This window comes from Miscanthus floridulus, chromosome 7, assembly GCF_019320115.1.
Source record: "Miscanthus floridulus cultivar M001 chromosome 7, ASM1932011v1, whole genome shotgun sequence".
Taxonomy (NCBI): Eukaryota; Viridiplantae; Streptophyta; class Magnoliopsida; order Poales; family Poaceae; genus Miscanthus; species Miscanthus floridulus.
In genome coordinates this window covers 80,471,529-80,494,240 of record NC_089586.1, presented here as the reverse complement: position 1 = coordinate 80,494,240, position 22,712 = coordinate 80,471,529, and the positions used below count along the sequence as shown (strand labels likewise).

The 22,712-nt window shown below is 47.9% G+C and overlaps 1 protein-coding gene and 1 pseudogene across 1 annotated transcript; both read left to right on the top strand.

The window, feature by feature from the left end:
* Positions 1 to 18,168: 18,168 nt before the first annotated feature.
* Positions 18,169 to 19,144, top strand: LOC136465721 (uncharacterized; annotated as a pseudogene).
* Positions 19,145 to 21,416: 2,272 nt separating this feature from the next.
* Positions 21,417 to 21,902, top strand: LOC136465720 (secreted RxLR effector protein 161-like). Its single transcript, XM_066464344.1, has one exon. The coding sequence runs from the start codon at positions 21,417 to 21,419 to the stop codon at positions 21,900 to 21,902; it is 486 nt and encodes a 161-aa protein (XP_066320441.1).
* Positions 21,903 to 22,712: the final 810 nt, after the last annotated feature.

Here is a 22,712-nt window from a genome sequence, read left to right as displayed (position 1 = left end):
AATCTTGCTACTCTAAAGAGCTCCACTAGATGAACTTAAAATAACAAAGCAAGCTCTCAATTCTAATTACACTAAAGAGCTTGCCACAACTAGTTTGCAAGAATATAAATGAGTGAGTAGGGTGATTATACCGCCGTGTAGAGGAGTGAACCAATCACAAGATGAATACTAAATCAATCACCGAGAGAATACCAAAGGGCAAGAGACAACCAATTTTTCTCCCGAGGTTTACGTGCTTGCCGGCACGCTAGTCCCCGTTGTGTCGACCAACACTTGGTGGTTCGGTGGCTAAGAGGTGTTGCACGAACCTCGTCCACACAATTGGACACCGCAAGAACCTACCCACAAGTGAGGTATCTCAATGACACGAGAATCCACTAGAGTTACCTTTCGGCTCTCCGCCGGGGAAGGCACAAGACCCCTCACAATCACCACGATCGGAGCCGGAGACAATCACTAACCTCCGCTCAATGATCCTCGCTGCTCCAAGCCGTCTAGGTGGCAGCAACCACCAAGAGTAACAAGTGAATCTCGCAGCGAAACACGAATGCCAAGTGCATCTAAATGCAATCACTCAAGCAATGCACTTGGATTCTCTCCTAATCTCACAATGATGATGAAACAATGATGGAGATGAGTGGGAGAGCTTTGGCTAAGCTCACAAGGTTTCTATGTCAATGCAAATGGCTAAGAGAGTGAGCTTGAACCGGCCATGGGGCTTAAATAGAAGCCCCTATAAAATAGAGCCATTGTACCCCTTCACTGGGCACAACTCGGGGTGACCGGACGCTCCAGTTAGTTCGACCGGACGTAGGACCCCAGCGTCCGGTCGCCCGATGCTTGCCACATGTCATCGGCTTCAAACGCCGATCATTCGATCTCAATGGTCAAGTGATGACCGGACGCGCTGCTGTGAAGTGACCGGACGTTGAACCCCCAGCGTCTGGTCGTTTCCAGTAAGCATCCATTCGCAGAAATCCACGATCGGACGCGTCCGGTTAGGCTCGACCGGACTCACCCGGCGTCTGGTCACTCAACGTTTCCTTTGTGCGCCTCACGTCAGCATACGTCAGCACTGACCGGACGCACCCAGCCAACGTTCGGTCACTCTTCGCTCCAGCGTCCGGTCACAAGATCGAGACACGTGCTCACTACTGCTACTGACCGGACTCTGAACCCAGCGTCCGGTCACTCTATGAACCCCTGTCTTTTCTGTATAGGGCACCGATGAAGTTTCTAACCCTTGCTCAAATGTGCCAACCACCAAGTGTATCACCTTGTGCACATGTGTTAGCATATTTTCACAAACATTTTCAAGGGTGTTAGCACTCCACTAGATCCTAAATGCATATGCAATGAGTTAAAGCATCTAGTGACACTTTTATAACTGCATTTCAATACGAGTTTCACCCCTCTTGATAGTACAACTATCTAACCTAAATGTGATCACACTCGCTAAGTGTCTTGATCACCAAAACAAAATGGCTCCTACTATTTATACCTTTGCCTTGAGCCTTTTGTTTTTCTCTTTCTTCTTTTCAAGTTCAAGCATTTGATCATCACCATGCCATCACCATTGTCATGATCTTCGCCATTGCTTCATCACTTGGAGTAGTGCTACCTATCTCATAATCACTTTGATAAACTAGGTTAGCACTTAGGGTTTCATCAATTAATCAAAACCAAACTAGAGCTTTCAATGACTCGATGTAACCCGTGGCCATGACGGGCCATACCCGTGCTTTCCCTTGGCCTATAAAAGGAAAAGCAGGGCGTCCCATGAAGGGGCCTAAAAAAGCAAGATCCACACAAGACCCAGACCACGAGATAGAAAACACAAGAGCACGACATGAACACACGGTTGAGCAGTGCTCGAGCTCTCAGCACTCATTCACTCCTTTCACCAGAGACTTGGGATCCTTTTTCTCTCTCGCCCGTTTGTAACCCCTACTGCAAATCAAGTGCCGATAACATGAGTAGCAGCAAACTAGACATAGGGACATTTTGCTCTGAACCAATATAAATACTTGTGTCCTCTGAGCACACCATTTGAGCCAGATGCGCAAATACAAATTTACTCATTGGTGGTTCAAAAACACCGACAGTTGGCACATTAGGTAGGGGCCTTTTGCGCGTCTCGACGTCCACATCAGGCCTTGAATGGCTAGTCATGGTGTCAGCTGGGTTCCGGGCGTGCACGTGTGCTTCGGGAACCTAGACTTCATCGTCACAACAGAGGGAGAGTTGGTGCAGGCTCCCGTCGCCGTCCAACCTCTCCACTACGCCGGCCTCGATGCGATTGCCGAGGCGCTTGAGGAGCTACAGCTACACGCACTAGAGGCCCACGCCCCCAGGAGCGACTAGTTCCTTGGCTTTGATTATGGGAGGCTAGAGCGCCAGCTCGGCGCCTTCCTAGGACCCTGACCGTCTCGGGAGGACCTAGGCCACTGTCCCTAGAATAACTTGTTCGGAGCTTGCCTGAGAGCCACTGTCCCTAGAATAACTTGTTCGGAGCGCCCTGACGATGCTCCTGTCCGGTTTGCGCAATGTCACAGCGACCGTTGGTCACCTTGTGGCGCAATGCACTCCCCCATCCCCTATGAACGACGAGTTCATAGGGATGACTGAATATATCATGGAATCTTTCCACGACCTCCACGTAGGAGAATCGGAGTCGCCCTCTAGCTCTGACTCCAGTAGGAGGAGCCATCACCCCTCTTTGTGAATGTTTCATGGCAGGCACCCCTGAGAGACACGTCGAAAGCATCCAAGAGAGAGAGGCTACCCGAATGAACGACTTCGACGACGAGGTCAAGAAGGATACAGGGGCCCCACCTCGCCTGCGGGTAGAGCAGCTAAAGGCCCAGCACTAAGAGATCGAGGAAGCATGACTCTAGCTCGAGCAAGAATACGTGGAGCTCTAGTGAGAGATCGAGCGCCATGGAGATGGTGGGCGTGCACACGTTGTGGCTCATGGTGTGAACCAGAGGATCATCGAGGACGATGAAGCCCTCCCACACTTCACCCAGGTAAGCCAGAACATTGCCACCATAGCGGCCTTGCTCCAAGGGATTCTGGGGCCCGCGACGCCCAAGGATCGTCGGGCCCATCGTGAAATTCGCACGCTACTCGAGCGCGCGGCGACATAACAGGCTAAGAGCTCGCTGTCCTAACGACGCGATCTCGACGCTAGCCAGCGCGTGCCCTCAGAGCGACCCAACATGGATGTGTTAGTCCACCAGGTGCAGCAAGGCGACAGGCCATGCACCATGATGGTCGGCCTTCACCGTGACGTGCGCGACACCTTCGACGCCCGCAGACATACCCGTGGTGATGCAAGGGAGGGGGCAAGCCGCGAATACCACCCTTATCGTGGCGGACGCTACGACAGCAGTGAGGACTAATGCCCGAGCCCTGACATGTCGGGACCTCAGGCCTTTGGCCGACACATCCTCAATTCCATCTTTCCACCACGGTACCGACCGCCGACCAAAATCCCAAAATACTCTGGGGAAACAAACCCTAGACTATGGTTCGAGGATTATCGGCTTGCTTGCCAGGTCGGTGGAGCAGATAATGACGATTTCATTATTCGTAACCTTCCATTGTTCCTGGCCGATTCAGCGCGAACGTGGTTGGAACACCTTCCACCCAATAGAATCCAAAGTTGGATGGACCTAAAAAAGATCTTCGTGGGAAACTTCTACGGCACATACGCGCATCCTGGGAACCCGTGGGATCTCAAAAACGGCTGACAGAAGGCTAGGGAAACTCTTCATGGGTACATCCAGCTGAAAGGTCCTAATGGTTAGAGGAGGCGTGAATAGCCTACTAAAAATTTCTACAACAACACTTAATAGACCGGTTAGACAATTATGAAGCGAAGCGAGTGTTGCGCTAGCCTACTAAAAATGCAAGCCACCTACCACAATTCTAGTTTATGTAGTTTCTATCCACACAATAACTATGTCACTACACTAAGTTAGTGTGCTCTCAAAAGCTAACTAAAGAGCCACACTAACCAAACTAACAAGCTCTCACAACTAGCTACACTAAAGAGCTTGATAACTAGTTTGTGATAATGTAAAGAGAGTGAGCAAGATGGTTATACCGCCGTGTAGATGAATGAGCCAATCAATCACAAGGATGAATAACAATGAAGACCAATCACCTCGGAATCAATGATGAACACAATGATTTTTTACCGAGGTTCACTTGCTTGCCGGCAAGCTAGTCCTCGTTGTGGCGATTCACTCACTTAGAGGTTCACGCGCTAATTGGCTTCACACGCCAAACCCTCAATAGGGTGCTGCACAACCAACACAAGATGAGGATCACACAAGCCACGAGCAATCCACTAGAGTACCTTTTGGCTCTCCGCCGGGAAAAGGTCAAGAACCCCTCACAATCACCACAATCAGAGCCGGAGACAATCACCAACCTCCGCTCAACGATCCTCGCTACTCCAAGGCGTCTAGGTGGTGGCAACCACCAAGAGTAACAAGCGAATCCCGTAGCAAAACACGAACACCAAGTGCCTCTAGATGCAATCACTCAAGCAATGCACTTTGATTCTCTCCCAATCTCACAAAGATGATGAATCAATGATGGAGATGAGTGGGAGGGCTTTGGCTAAGCTCACAAGGGTGCTATGTCAATGCAAATGGCCAAGAGGGTGAGCTTGAGCCGGCTATGGGGCTTAAATAGAAGCCCCCTTGAAATAGAGCTGTTGTACCCTTTCATTGGGCACAACACGGGGTGGCCGGACGCTCTAGTCATATCGACCGGATGCTGGACCTCAGCGTCTGGTCACGCGATGCATGCCACGTGTCCCCTCTCTTCAAATGTTGACCACCCAATCTCAACGGTCAAGTGACGACCGGACGCAGCAGCTTAAAGTGACCGAACACTGAGCCTCAGCGTCCGGTCGTTTCCAGTAAGCATCTAGAAACAAAAAATCATGACCGGACGTGTCTGGTCATGCTTGACCGGACTCACCCAACATTTGGTCACTTGGTGTTTCCCCTGTGCATGACCATGTTAGTGTGACCGGATGTAGCCAGCTAGCGTCCGGTCATTTTAGCGCCAGCGTCCGGTTGACGACCGACGCTGCGCTTCTTCTGCTACTACTGACCGGATGCGCCGGTCCTTCAGAGACTAGTGTCTGGTCACTTACAATGACCACGTTCACCTGAGTTTAGGGCACCGGTGGCACCATTGGACTGTCCACACTCTACGGGCGAACACTCCACCGGTGAAGTTTCTAACCCTTGCTCAAATGTGCCAACCACCAAGTGTATCACCTTGTGCACATGTGTTAGCATATTTTCGTAAACATTTTCAAGGGTGTTAGCACTCCACTAGATTCTAAATGCATATGCAATGAGTCAGAGCATCTAGTGACACTTTGATAACCGCATTTCGATACGAGTTTCACCCCTCTTAATAGTACGGCTATCGAACCTAAATGTGATCATACTCTTTAAGTGTCTTGATCACCAAAACAAAATAGCTCCTACGATTTATACCTTTGCCTTGAGCCTTTTGTTTTTCTTTTTCTTCTTTTCAAGTCCAAGCACTTGATCATTACCATGGCATCACCATCATCATGTCATGATCTTCATTTGCTTCACCACTTGGAATGTGCTATCTATCTCATGATCACTTGATAAACTAGGTTAGCACTTAGGGTTTCATCAATTCACCAAAACCAAACTAGAGCTTTCATCGGTGCTTCTCCTGGTAGTGCAACGAGCTGTCCAACATCGCTAACACCGATGTCATAGGAGCCTTCCTGTCTGGGACCACCTATGAGTCCCTGGTTCACAAGCTAGGATGTTAGGGCCCATGAACCACCAATGAGTTCCTCGACATCACCACCAGCCATGCCTTGGGCGAGGAGGTGGTTGGGGCAATTTTTGACTGGCTCAAAGGCAAGGCGAAGCAGGACGAGGATGCCAGTGAAGGCACCTCCAACCGTCCCAGCAAGAAAAAGAACAAGCAGCAGCGCAAGGGCTCACTCGTGGCCACCGCCGACCGCAAGGGGGTCAGAAGCCCGCCAAGGGCACCCTAGACCACTTTGAGAAGCTGCTCAAAGGACCATGTCCGAACCATGCTTTCCCCATCAAGCACCTATACAAGGACTGCATTCTCATGAAGCGGTTCTTGGCCAGAGGCTCCAACAAGGGGGAGCATAAGTGGGACCCCAAGCCAGCCATAGATTACGCTAAGGGGAAGGATGGAGGCTTTTTCGATGTTGGATGGCTACCTCATGATCTTCGGAGGGTCGACAACCTATGCCTCCAAGCACCGCTAGAAGCTTACGCATTGTTAAGTCTATATGGCCAAGCCAGCTACACCTACCTTCCTTCGATGGTCAGAGTCCGCCATAACCTTTGATTGGACCGACCACCCAGAAAGCATCCTATAGCTGGGAAGATATCCGCTCATGGTTGACCCGATCATCAGCATAAAGCGGCTCACCAAAGTACTAATGGATGGAGGCAATGGCCTCAACATCATGTACGCTGAAATGCTCGACGCCATGGGCATCGACCTTGCGCGCATCCGACCAACCGGGGTGCCTTTCCATGGTGTCGTGCTAGGGAAGCAGGCCATGCCACTTAGGCAGATCAACCTGCCCATCACCTTTGGGGATCCAACCAATTATAGGACGGAGACCCTTACCTTCGAGGTGGTTGGGTTCCACGGAACCTACCACGCCATCCTAGGACATCCTTGCTACATGAAGTTCATGGTCGTCCCCAACTACACCAATCTAAAGCTGAAGATGTTGGGTCCATGCAGGGTCATCACCATCGGCACCTCCTTCCAGCGCGCCTATGAGTGCGAGGTCGAGTGCTATAAACATGCCACGACAATTGTTGCCTCCACCGGGAGGAGGTTGTCGAACAAGCACCCGACCCCAAGCGGTCGGTCAGGTCTTTCAAGCCTATGGAGAGCGCCAAGGAGGTCCTCATAGACCCAGTGGCTCCAAGGGCAAAGTGGTGTGCATTAGCACCACGCTTTCCTCCGAATAGGAAAGTGCACTCGTCAACTTCCTCCGCGCCAATAGAGGCATCTTTACATGGAGACCCTTGAATATGCCAAGCATTCTAAGAGAAGTCGTCGAGCATGCCTTGAAGATTAGGCCAAGCTCCAAGTCGGTGAATCAGCGCCTATGTCGCTTTGACGAGGAGAAGCGCAGGGCCATCAGTGAGGAGATTGTGAAGCTTTTGGCGACTGGGTTCATCAAGGAAGTATACCACCTTGAGTGGTTAGCCAACCCCGTTCTTGTACAAAAAAAAGAGTGGGAAATGGAGAATGTGTGTTGACTACACGGGTCTCAACAAAGCATGTCCAAAGGATCTGTTTCCTTTGCCATGCATAGACCAAGCAGTTGACTCGACCTCAGGGTGTGAAACCCTTTGCTTCCTTGATGCGTACTCTGGGTACCATCAAATCATGATTAAAGTGTCTGACCAGCTCGCGACATCTTTCACCACCCCATTCGAATCATTCTGCTGTGTCACAATGCCATTCCGTCTGAAGAATGTGTGGGCTACGTACCAACGTTGCAAGCTCAAGTGTTTCAGGGATCTCATTGGGTGGACCGTTGAGGCCTATGTGGACGACATCATGGTCAAGTCCAAATGGGCTGACTAGGTCATAGCAGATCTAGAGCAGACCTTTATGAAACTTCGAGCGAATGGCATCAAGCTCAACCTCGAGAAGTGCATTTTTAGGGTCCCAAGGGGTTTGCTGCTAGGTTTTATCATCTCTAAGTGTGGCATCAAAGCCAACCCAGAGAAGATCTCGGCCATCATAAGGGTGGGCCTGATTCAGAACATAAAGAGGGTACAATGAGTTATAGGGTGCCTCACCATGCTCAGCCACTTTATCTCATGCCTCGGTGAATGAGGTCTCTCCCTCTATCGGCTTCTGAAGAAGGCCGACCATTTTGAATGGACACCTGAGGCCTAGGAGGCACTTAACATGGTCAAGCAGCTCCTGACAAAGGCTCTGATCTAGGTCCCTCTGACCAATGAGGAACCGCTTCTGCTCTACATCATGGCCACCATGCAAGTGGTCAGCGGTGCCCTGGTGGTAGAGCCAGAAGAAGAGGGACATGCCCTCAAAGTGCAGCGTCCCATGTACTTCATTAGTGAGGTCTTGTCTGATTCCAAGACCCGCTACCCCTAGATCCATAAACTCCTATACGTCATCCTTATCACCAAGAAGAAGTTGAGTCACTACTTTGAGTCACATCTGGTGACGATCGTGACGTCCTTCCCTCTCGGCAAAGTCGCCCAAAACCAGGATGCCACAGGAAGAATCATGAAGTGGGCACTCAAGCTGATGGGTCAAGGCATTTTGTATGCCCCCCTGGACAGCCAACAAGTCCAAAGTGCTGGCTAATTTCATTGCAGAGTGGACCGAGATCAAAATGCCGCTAGCAGTCATCGACTAAGAGTACTAGACGATGTACTTCGATGGATCATTGATGAAAAAAGGCGCCGGTGCAGGACTGGTCTTTATTTTGCCCCTCGGGGTATGCATGAGGTACATGGTTCACATCCATTTCCCCTCCTCCAACAATGTGGCTGAATATGAGGCGCTCATCAATGGCCTGCGCATCGCCATCGAGTTGGGTATCTAATGGCTTGATGTCTGGGGCAACTTCTAGCTGGTCATCGACCAAGTCATGAAGGATTCAAGCTGCCACAACACCAAGATGGCTACGTATTGCCAAGAAGTCTGCCAGCTGGAGAACAAGTTCGATGGTCTTGAGCTCAATCACATTCCGAGGCGTCTCAATGAGGCGGCCGATGCACTAGAAAAAACAGCGTCTGACCGATAGCCAGTGCCAATGGGCGTCTTCACCAGCGATCAGTACAAGCCCTCGGTCCTCTATAAGGAGCCAAAATAGATCGATGATGGGCCGCCTACCCTGGGCTTAGGGGCTAACTAGCTAGCGGCTCCATCCGACCCTGAAGTCATGGAGCTTGACGAGGATCCAGCGATAGAGCCTGACCCTCTAGCCAACTAGAGAACGCCTTACCTCGACTACCTCCTCCGTGAGATGCTGCCGACAGACAAAATGGAGGCTCGACAGCTCGCGCATCATGCCAAGTCCTTCGTCCTTATTGAGGGCGAGCTCTACAAGTGAAGCGACACTAGGATCCTATAGCACTGCATCCCCATCGACCAAGGGAAGCAGTTGCTAAGTGATATCCATGGTGGGGCCTGCGGGCACCATGCTATGCCTAGAACCCTAGTCAAAAACATGTTTCAACAAGGCTTCTACTGGCCGACTGTAGTACTCAATGCTGAATAGATTGTGCACACCTTTGATGGGTGTCAATACTATGCTCTGCAGACCCACCTGTCGGCCTAAGCGCTCCAAACGATTCCCATCACGTGGCCATTCGTGGTATGGGGGCTTGATCTGGTCGGACCTCTCAAGAGGGTGCCCAGGGGCTATATGCACTTGCTTATCACCATAAACAAGTTTACAAAGTGGATAGAGGCTTGACTAATCTCTGCGATCAAGTTCAAGCAAGTCATGCTGTTCTTCCTTAACATCGTCCATCGCTTTGGAGTCCCGAACTCAATTATCATGGACAACGACATGCAGTTCACTGGAAAGAAGTTCCTCCAATTCTATGATGAATACCACATCCACATCGATTGGGTCGCTGTGGCGCACCCCCGCATGAATGGGCAGGTCGAGCGCGCAAACAGCATGGTCCTACAAGGCCTCAAGCCTATGATCTTCAACCGGTTGAACAAGTTTGGCGGGTGATGGGACACGGAGCTTCCCACGGTGCTCTAGAGCCTGAGGACGACCCTAGCCAGGCCACCGGCTACACACCATTCTTCATGGTCTATGATTCTGAGGCTATCCTCCCGACCGACCTCAATTATGGAGCGCCGAGGGTTAGGGCGTATGATGAATGGGGAGTTGAGGCATCGCTGGAGGATGCCATGGACCAGCTAGATGAAGCACGCGACATCGTCCTCCTTCGCTCAGCCATGTTCCAGCAAGTGTTGCGCCGGTACCACAACCATCGAGTGTGGGGTCGGGCCTTCAACATCGGAGACCTAGTGCTCCACCTTATCCAGACCAACAAGAACCGCCACAAGCTCTCTCCACCATGGGAGGGACCGTATGTCGTTGCGGAGGTGCTCTAACCAGGCACCTACAAGCTCAAGACCATCTATGGTGAAGTCTTCATCAACTTCTGGAACATCGAACAGCTATATCGCTTTTACCCTTAAATTTATGCACGCTTTCTCTTATTAGTTTCGCTACCATCTCCTCGATCTTTAGTGACACCCGACCCTAGCAATGGCAGGGGGTCGGGCCTCACTCAGAGGCTAATAAGAGCATATTTATCCGGTAGACATTCTCTATGCTCAACTCTTTCTCATGTTAAGACCTAGAAGCGAAGGCTGCAGAAACAAACACTGAGTAAAACTGGTCGGACTATAAGAAACCTACGCCCCATCAGCTACGATGTTTTTGCTCACTAGCATGATCAGAGTTTTTTTCTGCACCCCGAGCTTCTTAAGCCTTAACTACGGAAAGAGTCAGAACACATTTAAGAGTATCCACCTAGCAAACATTCTCTGTGCCTGACGCTCTCATGTTAAGATCTAGAAGCAAGGGTTGCAGAAACGAACGCTGAGTAAAACTGGTCAGACTGCAAGAAACTTACGCCCCAGCGGCGATGGCATTTTTGCTCACCAGTGTTGTCGGGGACCAATACTATAGTACCCAAAGAGAAGGAGTGAATGGTCATCAACATTGATTCATCTGAGCAGTCAAGAGTGCGACTACAGCTCCAAACTAACCCCTAGGTGCATGGGTTCCACCTCGCCCGACCTCTACAGGCGGGCTCCACCTCGCTCGACCTCGAGGCCACGAGCTCTGCGTCTCCCAACCCCGAGGCCACAATCTCCGTCTCTCCTAACCTCTAGGGGCAGGCTCTGCCTTGCCCGACCTTAAGGCCAGGATCTCCGTCTCGCCCGACCTCTGGGGGCGGGCTCCGCCTAGCCTAACCCCGAGGCCACCACCTCTACTCGTCGACCCCTTAGGTGCGGGCTCCACCTCGCCCAACCCTAAGGCCACGATCTCCATCTCGCCTAACCCCTTGGATTCGTGCTCCGTCTCGCCTAGGCCCTAGGTGCATGGGCCCCACCTTGCCCAACCTCCAGGGGTGGGCTCCGCCTCACCTGACCCCGAGGCCACGGGCTCTATCTCACCTGATGGATACCCATACCGCTGTCAACCACTCCATGTCCAAGCATATGGGCTTAGGTCAAAACTCTGACATGGGGAAAGAGATAGGCATGACTCAATGTAACCCGTGGCCATGATGGGCCATACTTGAGGATTTACGTCAAGAACAGCGTCGGGCGTGCAGGTGCTGTTCTGCTTAACCCTCGTATGAACGCTGACAGGCATGTCAGGTTCACCATGACGTTCACCGAGATAGGATGGAATGCCATAACTGGCAGACGATGCCTACGCATGGTGCCGGTGATGGACAGGGCCACAACATGGAGCCATCCCTATTGACATCTACAGGATTGATGAGACCCGCATGAAGGAGAAGAAGGACCCAGTAACCCTAGAAGTTTTCCTCTCTCTCATTCCTCTCCTTTTCCTCTGCTATAACCCGTGCTTTTCCTTGGCCTATAAAAGGCAATGCAGGGCACCCCATGAAGGGGACTGATCGATCGACCCATCAAGACCCGATAAAATCTAGATCCACACAAGAGCCCGACATGAACACATGGCTGAGCAGCGATCAAGCTCTCAACACCTGTTCACTCCTTCCACTAGAGACTTGGGATCATTTCCCTCTCTCGCCCATTAGTAACCCCTACTACAAACTTTTAGTGCTAGTAACACGAGCAGCAGCGATAAACTATACATAGGGACTTTCTGCCCAAACCAGTATAAACCTTATATCCTCTAAACACACCATCCGAGCTAGATGTGCAATACTAGAAATTTACTCATCGGTGGTAACTCAAAACACCAACAGTTAGCATGCCAGGTACGGGCCTTTTGCATGTCTCCATGTCCACATCAGGCCTCGAATGGCTAGTCATGGCATCAGCTAGGTCCTGGGCACACACATGCACTTCGGGAACCTAGACTTCATCATCACAATGGAGGGAGAGCTGGTGCAGGCTACCATCGCCATCCAACCTCTCCACTATGCTGACCTCGACACGATCGCTGAGGCACCTAAGGAGCTATAGCCTATAGCTGCACGCACTGGAGGCTTGTGTCCCTAGGAATGGCCACCTCCTTGGCTTCGATTATAGGAGGCTAGAGCGCCAGCTCAGTGCCTTCCTAGGACCCCGACCGTCCTGGGAGGACCTGGGTAGCCTCACATTCTCGTTAGCCAACGTCATGACATAGCTTGCTAGAGGAGAGCTGGTCTCTCTAGAATACCTCATCTGGAGTGCCTCGACAGTGCTCCCGTCCGGTCTTTATAATGCCACAGAGACTGTTGGCCACCTTGCGGTGCAATGCACACCTCCATCCCACGTGAATGATGAGTTCATGGGGATGACCGAATATGTCATGGAATCTTTCCACGAGCTCCTCACGAGAGAATCGGAGTTGCCCTCTAGCTTTGACTCCAGCAGGGGGAGCCATCACCCCTCTTTTTGAATGTTTCATGGCAGGTATCCCCGAGGGACACATCAAAAGCATCCTCGAGGGAGAGGCTACCCCAATGAATGATCTAGATGATGAGGTTGAGGGGGATGTGGGGGCCTCACCTCACCTATGGGTAGAGTAGCTGAAGGCCTGGCACCAAGAGCTCGAGGAAGCACAACTCTAGCTCGAGCAGGAACACGTGGAGCTCGAGCGAGAGACAAGTGCCATGGAGATGGTGGGCTTGCACACGCCTTGGCCCACGACATGAATCGGAGGATCATCAAGATGATGAAGCCCACCCACACTTTACCTAGGCAAGCTAGAACATCACTGCTGCGGTGGCCTTGCTATAGGGGCTTCTAGGGCTACAGGGGGATCATCAGGCCCATCATGAGATTCGCACGCTACTTGAGATTGCAACGGTGCAATAGGCTAAGAGCTCGCTGTCCTAATGATGTGAGCTCGATGCCAGCCAACGCGCTCCCTTAGAGCAACCCAATAGGGCACGCGTCGTGGTCTCGGTGCATGAGCGTCTCAGCCTCCACCATGACACGTGTGACATTCTCGATGCCCGTAGGTGTACCCACGGTGATGTGAGGGCTGAGGCTAGCCATGTCTACCACCCTCATCATGGTGGACGCTAAGACAGTGGCGAGGACCAAAGCCCGAGCCCTGGCTTGCTAGGACCTTAGGTTTTTGGCTGACACATCCTCAATGCCGCCTTCCCACCGCGGTACCGACCGCCGACCAACTTCCTAAAATACTCTAGGGAAATGAACCCTGGACTATGGCTTAAGGATTATTGTCTTGCTTGCCAAGCTAGTGGAGTGGATAATGATGATTTCATTATCTGCAACCTTCCATTGTTCCTAGCTGATTCGGCATGAATGTGGTTGGAACACCTTTTGCCCAACTGAATCTATTGTTGGGCAGACCTAAAAGAGATCTTTGTGGGAAACTTCTAAGGAACATACGCATGTCCTAGGAACCCCTAGGATCTAAAAAATAGTCGACAAAAGTCCAGGGAAACTCTTCATGGGTAAATCCGGTGCTTCTCCCGACAGTACAACGAGCTACCCAATGTCGCCGACGTCATAGGAGCTTTCTTGTCTAGGACCACCTATGAGTCCCTGGTTCACAAGCTAGGATGTAAGGGCCTGTGAACCACCAAGTAGCTCCTTGACATTGCCACCAGCCATGCCTCGGGTGAGGAGATGGTCGGGGCGATTTTTGATCGCCTCAAAGGCAAGGCAAAATGGGATGAGGACGTCGGCACAGGCACCCCCAACCATCCCACCAAGAAGAAGAACAAGTAGTGGCATGAGGGCTCGCTCATGGCCATTGTCAACTACAAGGGGGGTCGGAAGCCCTCCAAGGGTACCCCGAACCACTTTGAGAAGCTGCTCAAAGGGCCATGCCTAAACCATGCCTTCTCCGTCGAGCACCTATACAAGGACTACGTCCTCTTGAAGCGGTTCTTGTCTAGAAGCTCCAACAAGGGGGAGCATAAGAAGGAGCCCAGCTAGATGAAGCACACGACGTTGCCCTCCTCCGCTTGACCAAGTACCAACAAGCATTACACCGGTACCACAGCCGTCGAGTGCGGGGTTGGGCCTTCAATGTTAGGGACCTGGTGCTCTGCCTCGTCCAGAGCAATAAGAACCGCCATAAGCTCTCTTCGCCATGGAGGGACCGTACATCATCGTGGAGGTGCTCCAACTAGGCACCTACAAGCTCAAGACCATAGATGGCAAAGTCTTTGTCAACACCTAGAACATCGAATAGCTATGTCACTTTTACCCTTAACATACGCACACTTTCTCTTATCAGTTTCGCTATCAAACTCCCTGATCTTTAGTGACACCCAACCCTAGCAACAACAGGGGGTCGGGCCTCACTCAGGGGCCGATAAGAGCATATTTATCTAGGAGACATTCTCTATGCCTGACCCTTTCTCACGTTAAGACCTAGAAGCGAGGGTCGTGGAAACAAACGCTGAGTAAAATTGGTCGGACCGCAAGAAACCTACACATCAACGGCTATAGTGTTTTTGCTCACCAACATGATCAAAGTTTTTTCCGCACCCTGAGCTTTTTAGCCTTAACTACAGAAAGAGTTGGTACGCGTTTAAGAGTATATCCACTAGGCAAACATTCTCTGTGCCTGACCCTCTCTCACGTTAAGACCTAGAAGCAAGGGTTGTGGAAACAAACACTGAATAAAACTGGTCGGACTGCAAGAAACTTACGCCCCGGCGGCTACGGCATTTTTGCTCACCAGCGTGATCAGAGTTTGTTCACCTGCACCCCGAGCTTCATAGCCTTAACGACAGAAAGGGTCAGAACACACTAACCTTTTTATACAAGAAGGGGAGAAGGGCTAAAAATTTGTTTGGACATAACAAAATTTAAGAGCTTATCCACTTAATATAAATTCGTTGCCTGGCTTATCTGCCTAACTAATTTCTTGGGGAGGATGATCTCATCCTCTATCTCCACAGGAAAGTCCTATGCCAGCGATTCATCCAAGTTGGTTAGATGGCTTGAGCCACTGCCAAGAGATGGGTAAGGAGCAGTAGGATGCCCCATGTGGGTTATGCCGACTCTGTCATGAACGATGGACCTGGATTCCACTCGAACATATCCGTTAAGAGCTCTTCGAACCTGTCACTCAAGCCATCAAGGTAAGTCCTATGCCAGCAGGTCACCCAAGTGGATTGGATGGCGTGGGCCGTTGCCAAGAGACGGGTCACCCTTAGTTTACGCATGTTTTCTCTTATTAGTTTCGCTATCATGATCTCTAAGTGATGCCCGACCCCAACAATGACATGGGGTCAGGCCTCACTCGAGGACTAATAAGAGAGTGTTGTTGGGAGTATGCCCTAGAGATAATCATAGAGATCATTATATTGCCTTGTATCCATTATATATTATGAGTTCATTGAATTTCCATTAAAGACAACCTGTATCAATTAGCAATTATGTGAATTGTTTGTGAAACTCTTTTACTTGTATGGTTATTCTAATGTTGTCCCTGGTCAGAGTTCGTGTGAGGACACACATGAATAATGGATCATCACATTATTAGTTGATGACTATGTTTCACAAGTCATAGACATGGAGATGTCAAACTAATAATGTGGGCACATGTATGACGTGGGGCTAGACTGACCCAATGTGAGATGTTGTTATTATCTCTATTCACATCATGTACGTTATGTCCTTAGACCTAAGATTGTTGTATGTATTCCAGATGTGAAATGACCTACTCAGGGACTATCAAATGCTACTCCGTAACAGGGTAGTTATAAAGGTGGTTTTTTTGGGTTTGTCGGGAAACATGCTATGAGACATAGACAATCAAGAAGGAATTTGCCCTCTCTATATGAGAGAGATATCACTGGATCACTCTAATGATTAGATCAAGAAATGCATGGCCGTGCTTGGGTTAAGTGTTAACCTATGAGTTGGACCAAATATCATGAGGCAAAGGAATAACAAGTATGTGGTTTTGTGGTGGTTCATCTGATATGATCTTTGCGTACGCATAGGAGTTGACATGCCTTGCTAGAGGCCGCTATCAACTAATGGCTAAGTAGGAGTACTTGGGCCATGTCTATGTGTGCGTTAACCCATAGGGTCATACGCTTAAGGGGTTGGAAGCCTAATTCGGATTAGATCCGAGTTAGACAAGGCTTAGGGTTACTAATGGGCCTCCAACTCGGGAGCTCATTAGGGATGCCTATAAATAAGTGGGCTGGGCAATGAGGCTAGTATCGATGCCATTTTGGTAGCTACCGCTGCCCATCCTACGCCCACGCCTACTGCTCCTCACGGACCTAGTAGTCCAGAGAAGCGACGCTTCCTCCCTGTACGTGTGGATACGTTGGAGGTGCTGCATCTGGAGCACAAGGACGAACCGCATGAAGGGGACGGACGTACGGATGATCTTGCAACTGCATGGCACTGCTACGACGCATACAACTACATCAAGTCGCTTCCGCTGCACCTACGCATCTAGTGGTAATCCCGTGATCTATAACTAGCAGTAGATCCTGGTTTATGAGGTCGAATTTTTTGTTTTCTGGCTAGCTTAGCATCCTCATAACCCTATAGTGGTATCAAAGCGGTAATTGCATTGTTATAGGTTCGGATGAGTGCATATGGAGATATGTGTAGTTGTAGATGAGTCTTTGATCATGGTTCATGATTTTACTGTGTTGGTCTTGTAACGATCTACTTGTACCGGTCGGAATTCCGCCATCCGAGTTAAGTGATACATGTAAATCCAGTTATGGCAAGATGGAGATCAATTAGATTGATTGAATCGAACCTAGGTTAAGTGCCAAGCCCGTGTGATGCGCAACGGTGATAGATTGTATCTACTACCGGGCGCCGGGTGCAAGAAAAAGTGTTGTTCGGTAAAACAGCCATAACTTTTGCATACGACCTCGGATTGAGACGAACTCTAAACGAAAATTGTAGAGAAAAAAATTTTACATCCGATTCTCACCCCCTTTGGTGGTTTTGCTGAAATTAGATTTGCGAAAAAGGGCCGGGAAGATGGTGTTTTCAACATTTTAAGATTAGACGTCGGAATCGGTTAACTCTATTTTGCAGGAATTTATGACTGGTATAGCCCTTATGTGTATGTGATGCATGTATGTAATTAATTCATGGCTTGCATGTCGTGAGTATGACAATATGGCTGGAGCCACAAAGATATTGTCAATTTGATGTAATGGCCTGCATGCTAAACTGTGATGATCCTATCCGCGACTATGTAATTTTCTTCACTGCCTTGCGTTAGTGATAGCTAGTCTTGGTGGACTCATCACTGAAGGATGGCATACATGGATCATGGAGATGGAGATCATCATGAGGAACAGTTTAATGGAGATGGAGATCCCCAAAGGAACAATGGGCTATACCATGTCATATCTATGTTAATGCCATTCTTACTATGTTCTACTTTCACGTGCAACAATATTTTTGTCTACATGCGATGGTAAAGGAGAACGATCCCTCGGCAATGTTTAAGTTAAAATGCTTCCCCAAACCTTACACTATCATGTGTCTTATACAATTGGTGGTGGGTCTATGAAATTAGGGTGCCACTGGTTTTCCTTGACTAGACAGGTTCATATCGGATACTTACAGCAGAAGGGTTGGTTACTTGGACAAGGTCATCCTAACGGTTAGGGGCCTTGGAGCATGAGTAGTTGCGCACCAAAGCATAGAGATGCTACCCAACAACAAGAGTCATATGTGATATGATTAGCAAAGAGTTGCTTACCAATCTACCATGTCTTCTAGCGGTGATGCTAAAGCTCACTAGTAGACTTGTTAGTTGTGGGTCTTGAATCACTAAGTTTCAAGAGAGGGATATTGATCTTAGTGGGAGTAGATTCTATTAAAGGTTTAATATTGTTTACTCTATCTTGGATACATTGTCTTAGTATTTTGTATTACTTTTGTTGTAGATAAATGGCACCTAGCAATCAACCATTTACTTTGCGTTCAATTCTTGAGAAAGATAAGTTGAATGGAACAAACTATGTGGATTGGATCCGCAACCTAAGAATTGTTCTTAGGGCTGAGAAAAAAAGAAGAAATTCTAGACACCCCATTACTAGAAGAGCCTGCTGATAATGCACCTACTACAGAGAAAAACGCTTACAAGAGAGCATGTGATGCTGATCTTGAAGTGAGTTGCCTTATGCTTGCTTGTTTGGAACTAGATCTGCAGTTGCAGTTTGACAACAACCATGCAGCGCACGATATGATCGTGGCGCTCAATGATATGTTCCAGACTCAAGCCAGGACTGAAAGGTTCAATGTCTCAAAGGCTTTTGCTGAAACCAAGCTAGCAGAGGGCACAACAGTTGGGCCACATGTGATCAAAATAGTTGGTTACACTCAGAGGTTGGAGAAGCTAGGCTTCCCAATTGGCCCTAAATTAGCTACTGATTTTATTCTCGCGTCTCTTCCGCCCAGCTATGGAAATTTTGTCGCAAACTACCATATGCATGGGGCAGAGAAGGGCTTGAATGAATTATGTGGCATGCTTAAAACAGCAGAGGCTGATATCAAGAAAGGTGCTGGCAGTAGCCATGTGATGGCGGTCCAAAACAAGCCTAAGTTTAAGAAGAAGGGCAATTCTTGGAAGAAGAAAAAGGGCAAGGCTAAAGATGAGATCTCTAAGCCAAACCCACCTACACCTAAGGCTAGACCAACTACTGATGCTGAGTGCTTTCATTGTCATGGGAAAGGTCACTGGAAGAGGAACTGCAAGCTGTACCTGGAATCCATAAAGGATCGTGGCAGTAAAGGTACTCCCGCAGCTTGTACACTTATTGTTTATGTTCTGGATCCTTGCCAATTCTTATATTAATTCTTGGGTATTTGATACCAGATTGGTTGCTCATATTTGAAATACGATGCAGGGAATGATAAGAAGTAGAAGCATGGAAAAGGGAGAAGTTGATTTCCGCGTGGGCAATAATGCAAGAGTTGCTACATTGAACGTTAGGACGATGCAACTCCACCTCCCATCAGGATTTATTATGGAGTTGAATAATTGTTATTTTGTTCCTAGTTTAAGTCGAAACATTGTGTCACCTTCATGTTTGATGAAGGATGGTTATTCATTTGCGAGTAAAGACAATGGTTGTGTGATCTCTAAAAATGGCATGTTTGTGGCTTCTGCATCCATTGTGAATGGGTTATTTATTTTAAATCTTGAAGATGCTCCTGTCTATAATATAAGTGCTAAAAAGCCTCGACTTAATGAGTTAAGTCCTACCTATATGTGGCATTGTCGTTTAGGTCATATAAGTGAGGATCGCATGAAGAGGCTCCATTCTGATGGGCTTTTAACTTCATTTGATTTTGAATCATACGAGACATGTGAGGCTTGCCTGCTGGGCAAGATGACCAAGACGCCCTTCACAGGTTTTCCTGAGAGGGCGGTAGACTTGCTGGAACTCATACATACTGATGTGTGTGGACCAATGAGTACGATAGCAAGAGGCGGATTCCAATACTTCATAACCTTCACTGATGACTTTAGTAGATATGGCTATGTCTACTTAATGAGACATAAGTCTGAGACATTTGAAAAGTTCAAGGAGTTTTAGAGTGAAGTAGAGAATCAACGTGGTAAGAAAATTAAGGCTTTGCGATCTGATCGTGGAGGTGAATATTTGAGCCACGAGTTTAGCAATCATCTAAAGAGTTGTGGAATTGTTCCACAGCTTACACCACCTAGAATGCCTCAGAGAAATGGCGTGTCCAAGCAACATAATCAGACTTTGTTGGACATGGTTCGGTCTATGATGAGCCAGTCAGACCTACCATTACATTTTGGGGATACGCTCTAGAAATAGTCGCTTTCATGTTGAATAGGGTACCGTCTAAGTCCGTAGTTAAGACACCACATGAGATGTGGACTGGTAAGAGTCCTAGTTTGTCTTTTCTGAAAATTTGGGGTTGTGAACTTTATGTCAAATGACTTATGACAGATAAACTAACACCCAAATTAGACAAATGCTTTTTCGTGGGATATCCGAAGGAAACTTTAGGGTATTACTTCTACAACCGATCAGAGGGCAAAGTGTTTGTTGCTCGGAACGGTGTTTTCTTAGAGAAAGAGTTTCTCAAAAGAGAGAAAAGTGGACAGAAGGTGTATCTTGAAGAAGTTCAAGATGAGCCTGTTGGGAAGGACTCTACGAGTGATGCTAATGTAGCAGAACAAGTTGAGATACTCACAGCAATAGAAACACCGCCACAACCATGAAGGTCAGCAAGAATCCGTGAGTTGTGGGGATTTGTTATTGTTAGACGATGACAAACCTACGACTTATGCAGAAGCAATGATGGATCTAGATTCCGAGAAATGGCAAAGTGCCATGAGATCCGAGATAGATTCCATGGGAAACAATCAAGTTTGGAACTTGGTTAACCCACCTGATGGGGTTAGACCCATAGAGTGCAAATGGATCTATAAAAAGAAAAAGGATATGGATGGAAACGTTCACATCTATAAAGCTTGACTTGTTGCAAAGGGGTTTCGGCAGGTTCAAGGAATTGACTACGATGAGACTTTCTCGCCGGTAGCGATGCTTAAATCTATCCGGATCATTCTAGCAATAGCTGCTTATTTCGATTATGAGATATGGCAGATGGATGTTAAAATAGCCTTTCTAAATGGAAATTTGAATGAGGACGTGTATATGATATAGCTCGAAGGTTTTGTTGATCCAAACAATACTGGAAAAATTTGCAAGCTTCAGAAATCCATTTATGGGTTAAAGCAAGCATCTCGGAGTTGGAACATTCATTTTGATGAAGTGGTCAAAGGGTTTGGCTTTCATCAGAATGAAGAAGAACCTTGTGTTTACAAGAAGGAAAGTGGGAGCGCTGTTGTATTTCTGATCTTGTATGTGGATGACATATTATTGATTGGGAATGACATTCCTATGTTGCAATCCGTAAAGACTTCACTGAATAATAATTTTTCTATAAAGGATTTAGGAGAAGCAACATACATTTTGGGCATCAAGATCTATAGAGATAGATCGAAGAGGCTTATAGGATTAATCCAAGATACGTACATTGACAAGGTGTTGAAACAATTCAACATGGAACAGTCCAAGAAAGGGTTCTTGCCTATGTCACATGGTATGCGCTTTAGCGATAAACAGTGTCCTACGACAGCTGATGAGCGGAAGTGCATGAGTAAGGTTCCATACGCCACGACAGTTGGTTCCATCATGTACGACTTGATATGTACTCGCCTAGATGTCTCATATGCTCTAAGTGTTGCGAGCAGGTACCAAGCTGATCTAGGAGAGAGTCAATGGATACTTGTTAAAAACATTCTTAAGTACTTGAGAAGGACTAAAGATGTGTTCCTAATCTATGGAGGTGAGGAGGAGCTTGTTGTAAATGGTTACACCGATGCTAGCTTCCAAACTGACATGGATGATTCACATTCTCAATCAGATTTTGTGTTCACAATAAATGGTGGTGCTGTAAGTTGGAAAAGTTCCAAGCAGGAGACAATGACCGATTCTACAGCAGAGGCCGAGTACATTGCAGCTTCTAGAGCTATGAAGGAAGGTGTTTGGATGAGGAGGTTCCTCATTGAACTTGGTGTGTTTCCGAATGCATCTAGTCCATTGAATCTATATTGTGACAACAATAGGGCAATTGCGTAGGCTAAGGAGCCAAGGAATCACCAAAAGAACAAACATGTACTGCGGAAATTTCACCTCATTCGAGAGTTCGTTAGACGAGATGAGATCAAGATGTGCAAGATACACATGGATTTGAATGTTGCTGATCCTTTGACAAAGGCTCTTCCACAGCCTAAGCATGAGGCGCACATGAGAGCTATGGGTATTAGATATCTTCAAGATTAACTCTAGTGCAAGTGGGAGATTGTTGGGAGTATGCCCTAGAGATAATCATAGAGATGATTATATTGCCTTGTATCCATGATATATTATGAGTTCATTGAATTTCCATTAAAGACAACCTGTATCGATTAGCAATTATGTGAATTGTTTGTGAAACTCTTTTACTTGTATGGTTATTCTAATATTGTCCCTGGTTAGAGTTCGTGTGAGGACACACATGAATAATGGATCAACACATTATTAGTTGATGACTATGTTTCACAAGTCATAGACATGAAGATGTCAAACTAATAATGTGGGCACATGTATGACGTGGGGCTAGACTGACCCAACATGAGATGTTGTTATTATCTCTATTCACATCATGTACATTATGTCCTTAGACCTAAGATTGTTGTATGTATTCAAGATGTGAAATGACCTACTCAGGGACTATCAAACGCTACTCCGTAACAGGGTAGTTATAAAGGTGGTTTTTTTGGGTTTGTTGGGAAACATGCTATGAGACATAGACAATCAAGAAGGAATCTGCCCCTCTCTATATGAGAGAGATATCACTGGATCACTCTAATGATTAGATCAAAAAATGCATGGTCGTGCTTGGGTTAA

What these genes read in the sequence shown, in the direction of transcription:
- LOC136465720 (XM_066464344.1), top strand. Translation starts at nt 21,417, where the DNA reads ATGAGTAAGGTTCCATACGCCACGACAGTTGGTTCCATCATGTACGAC.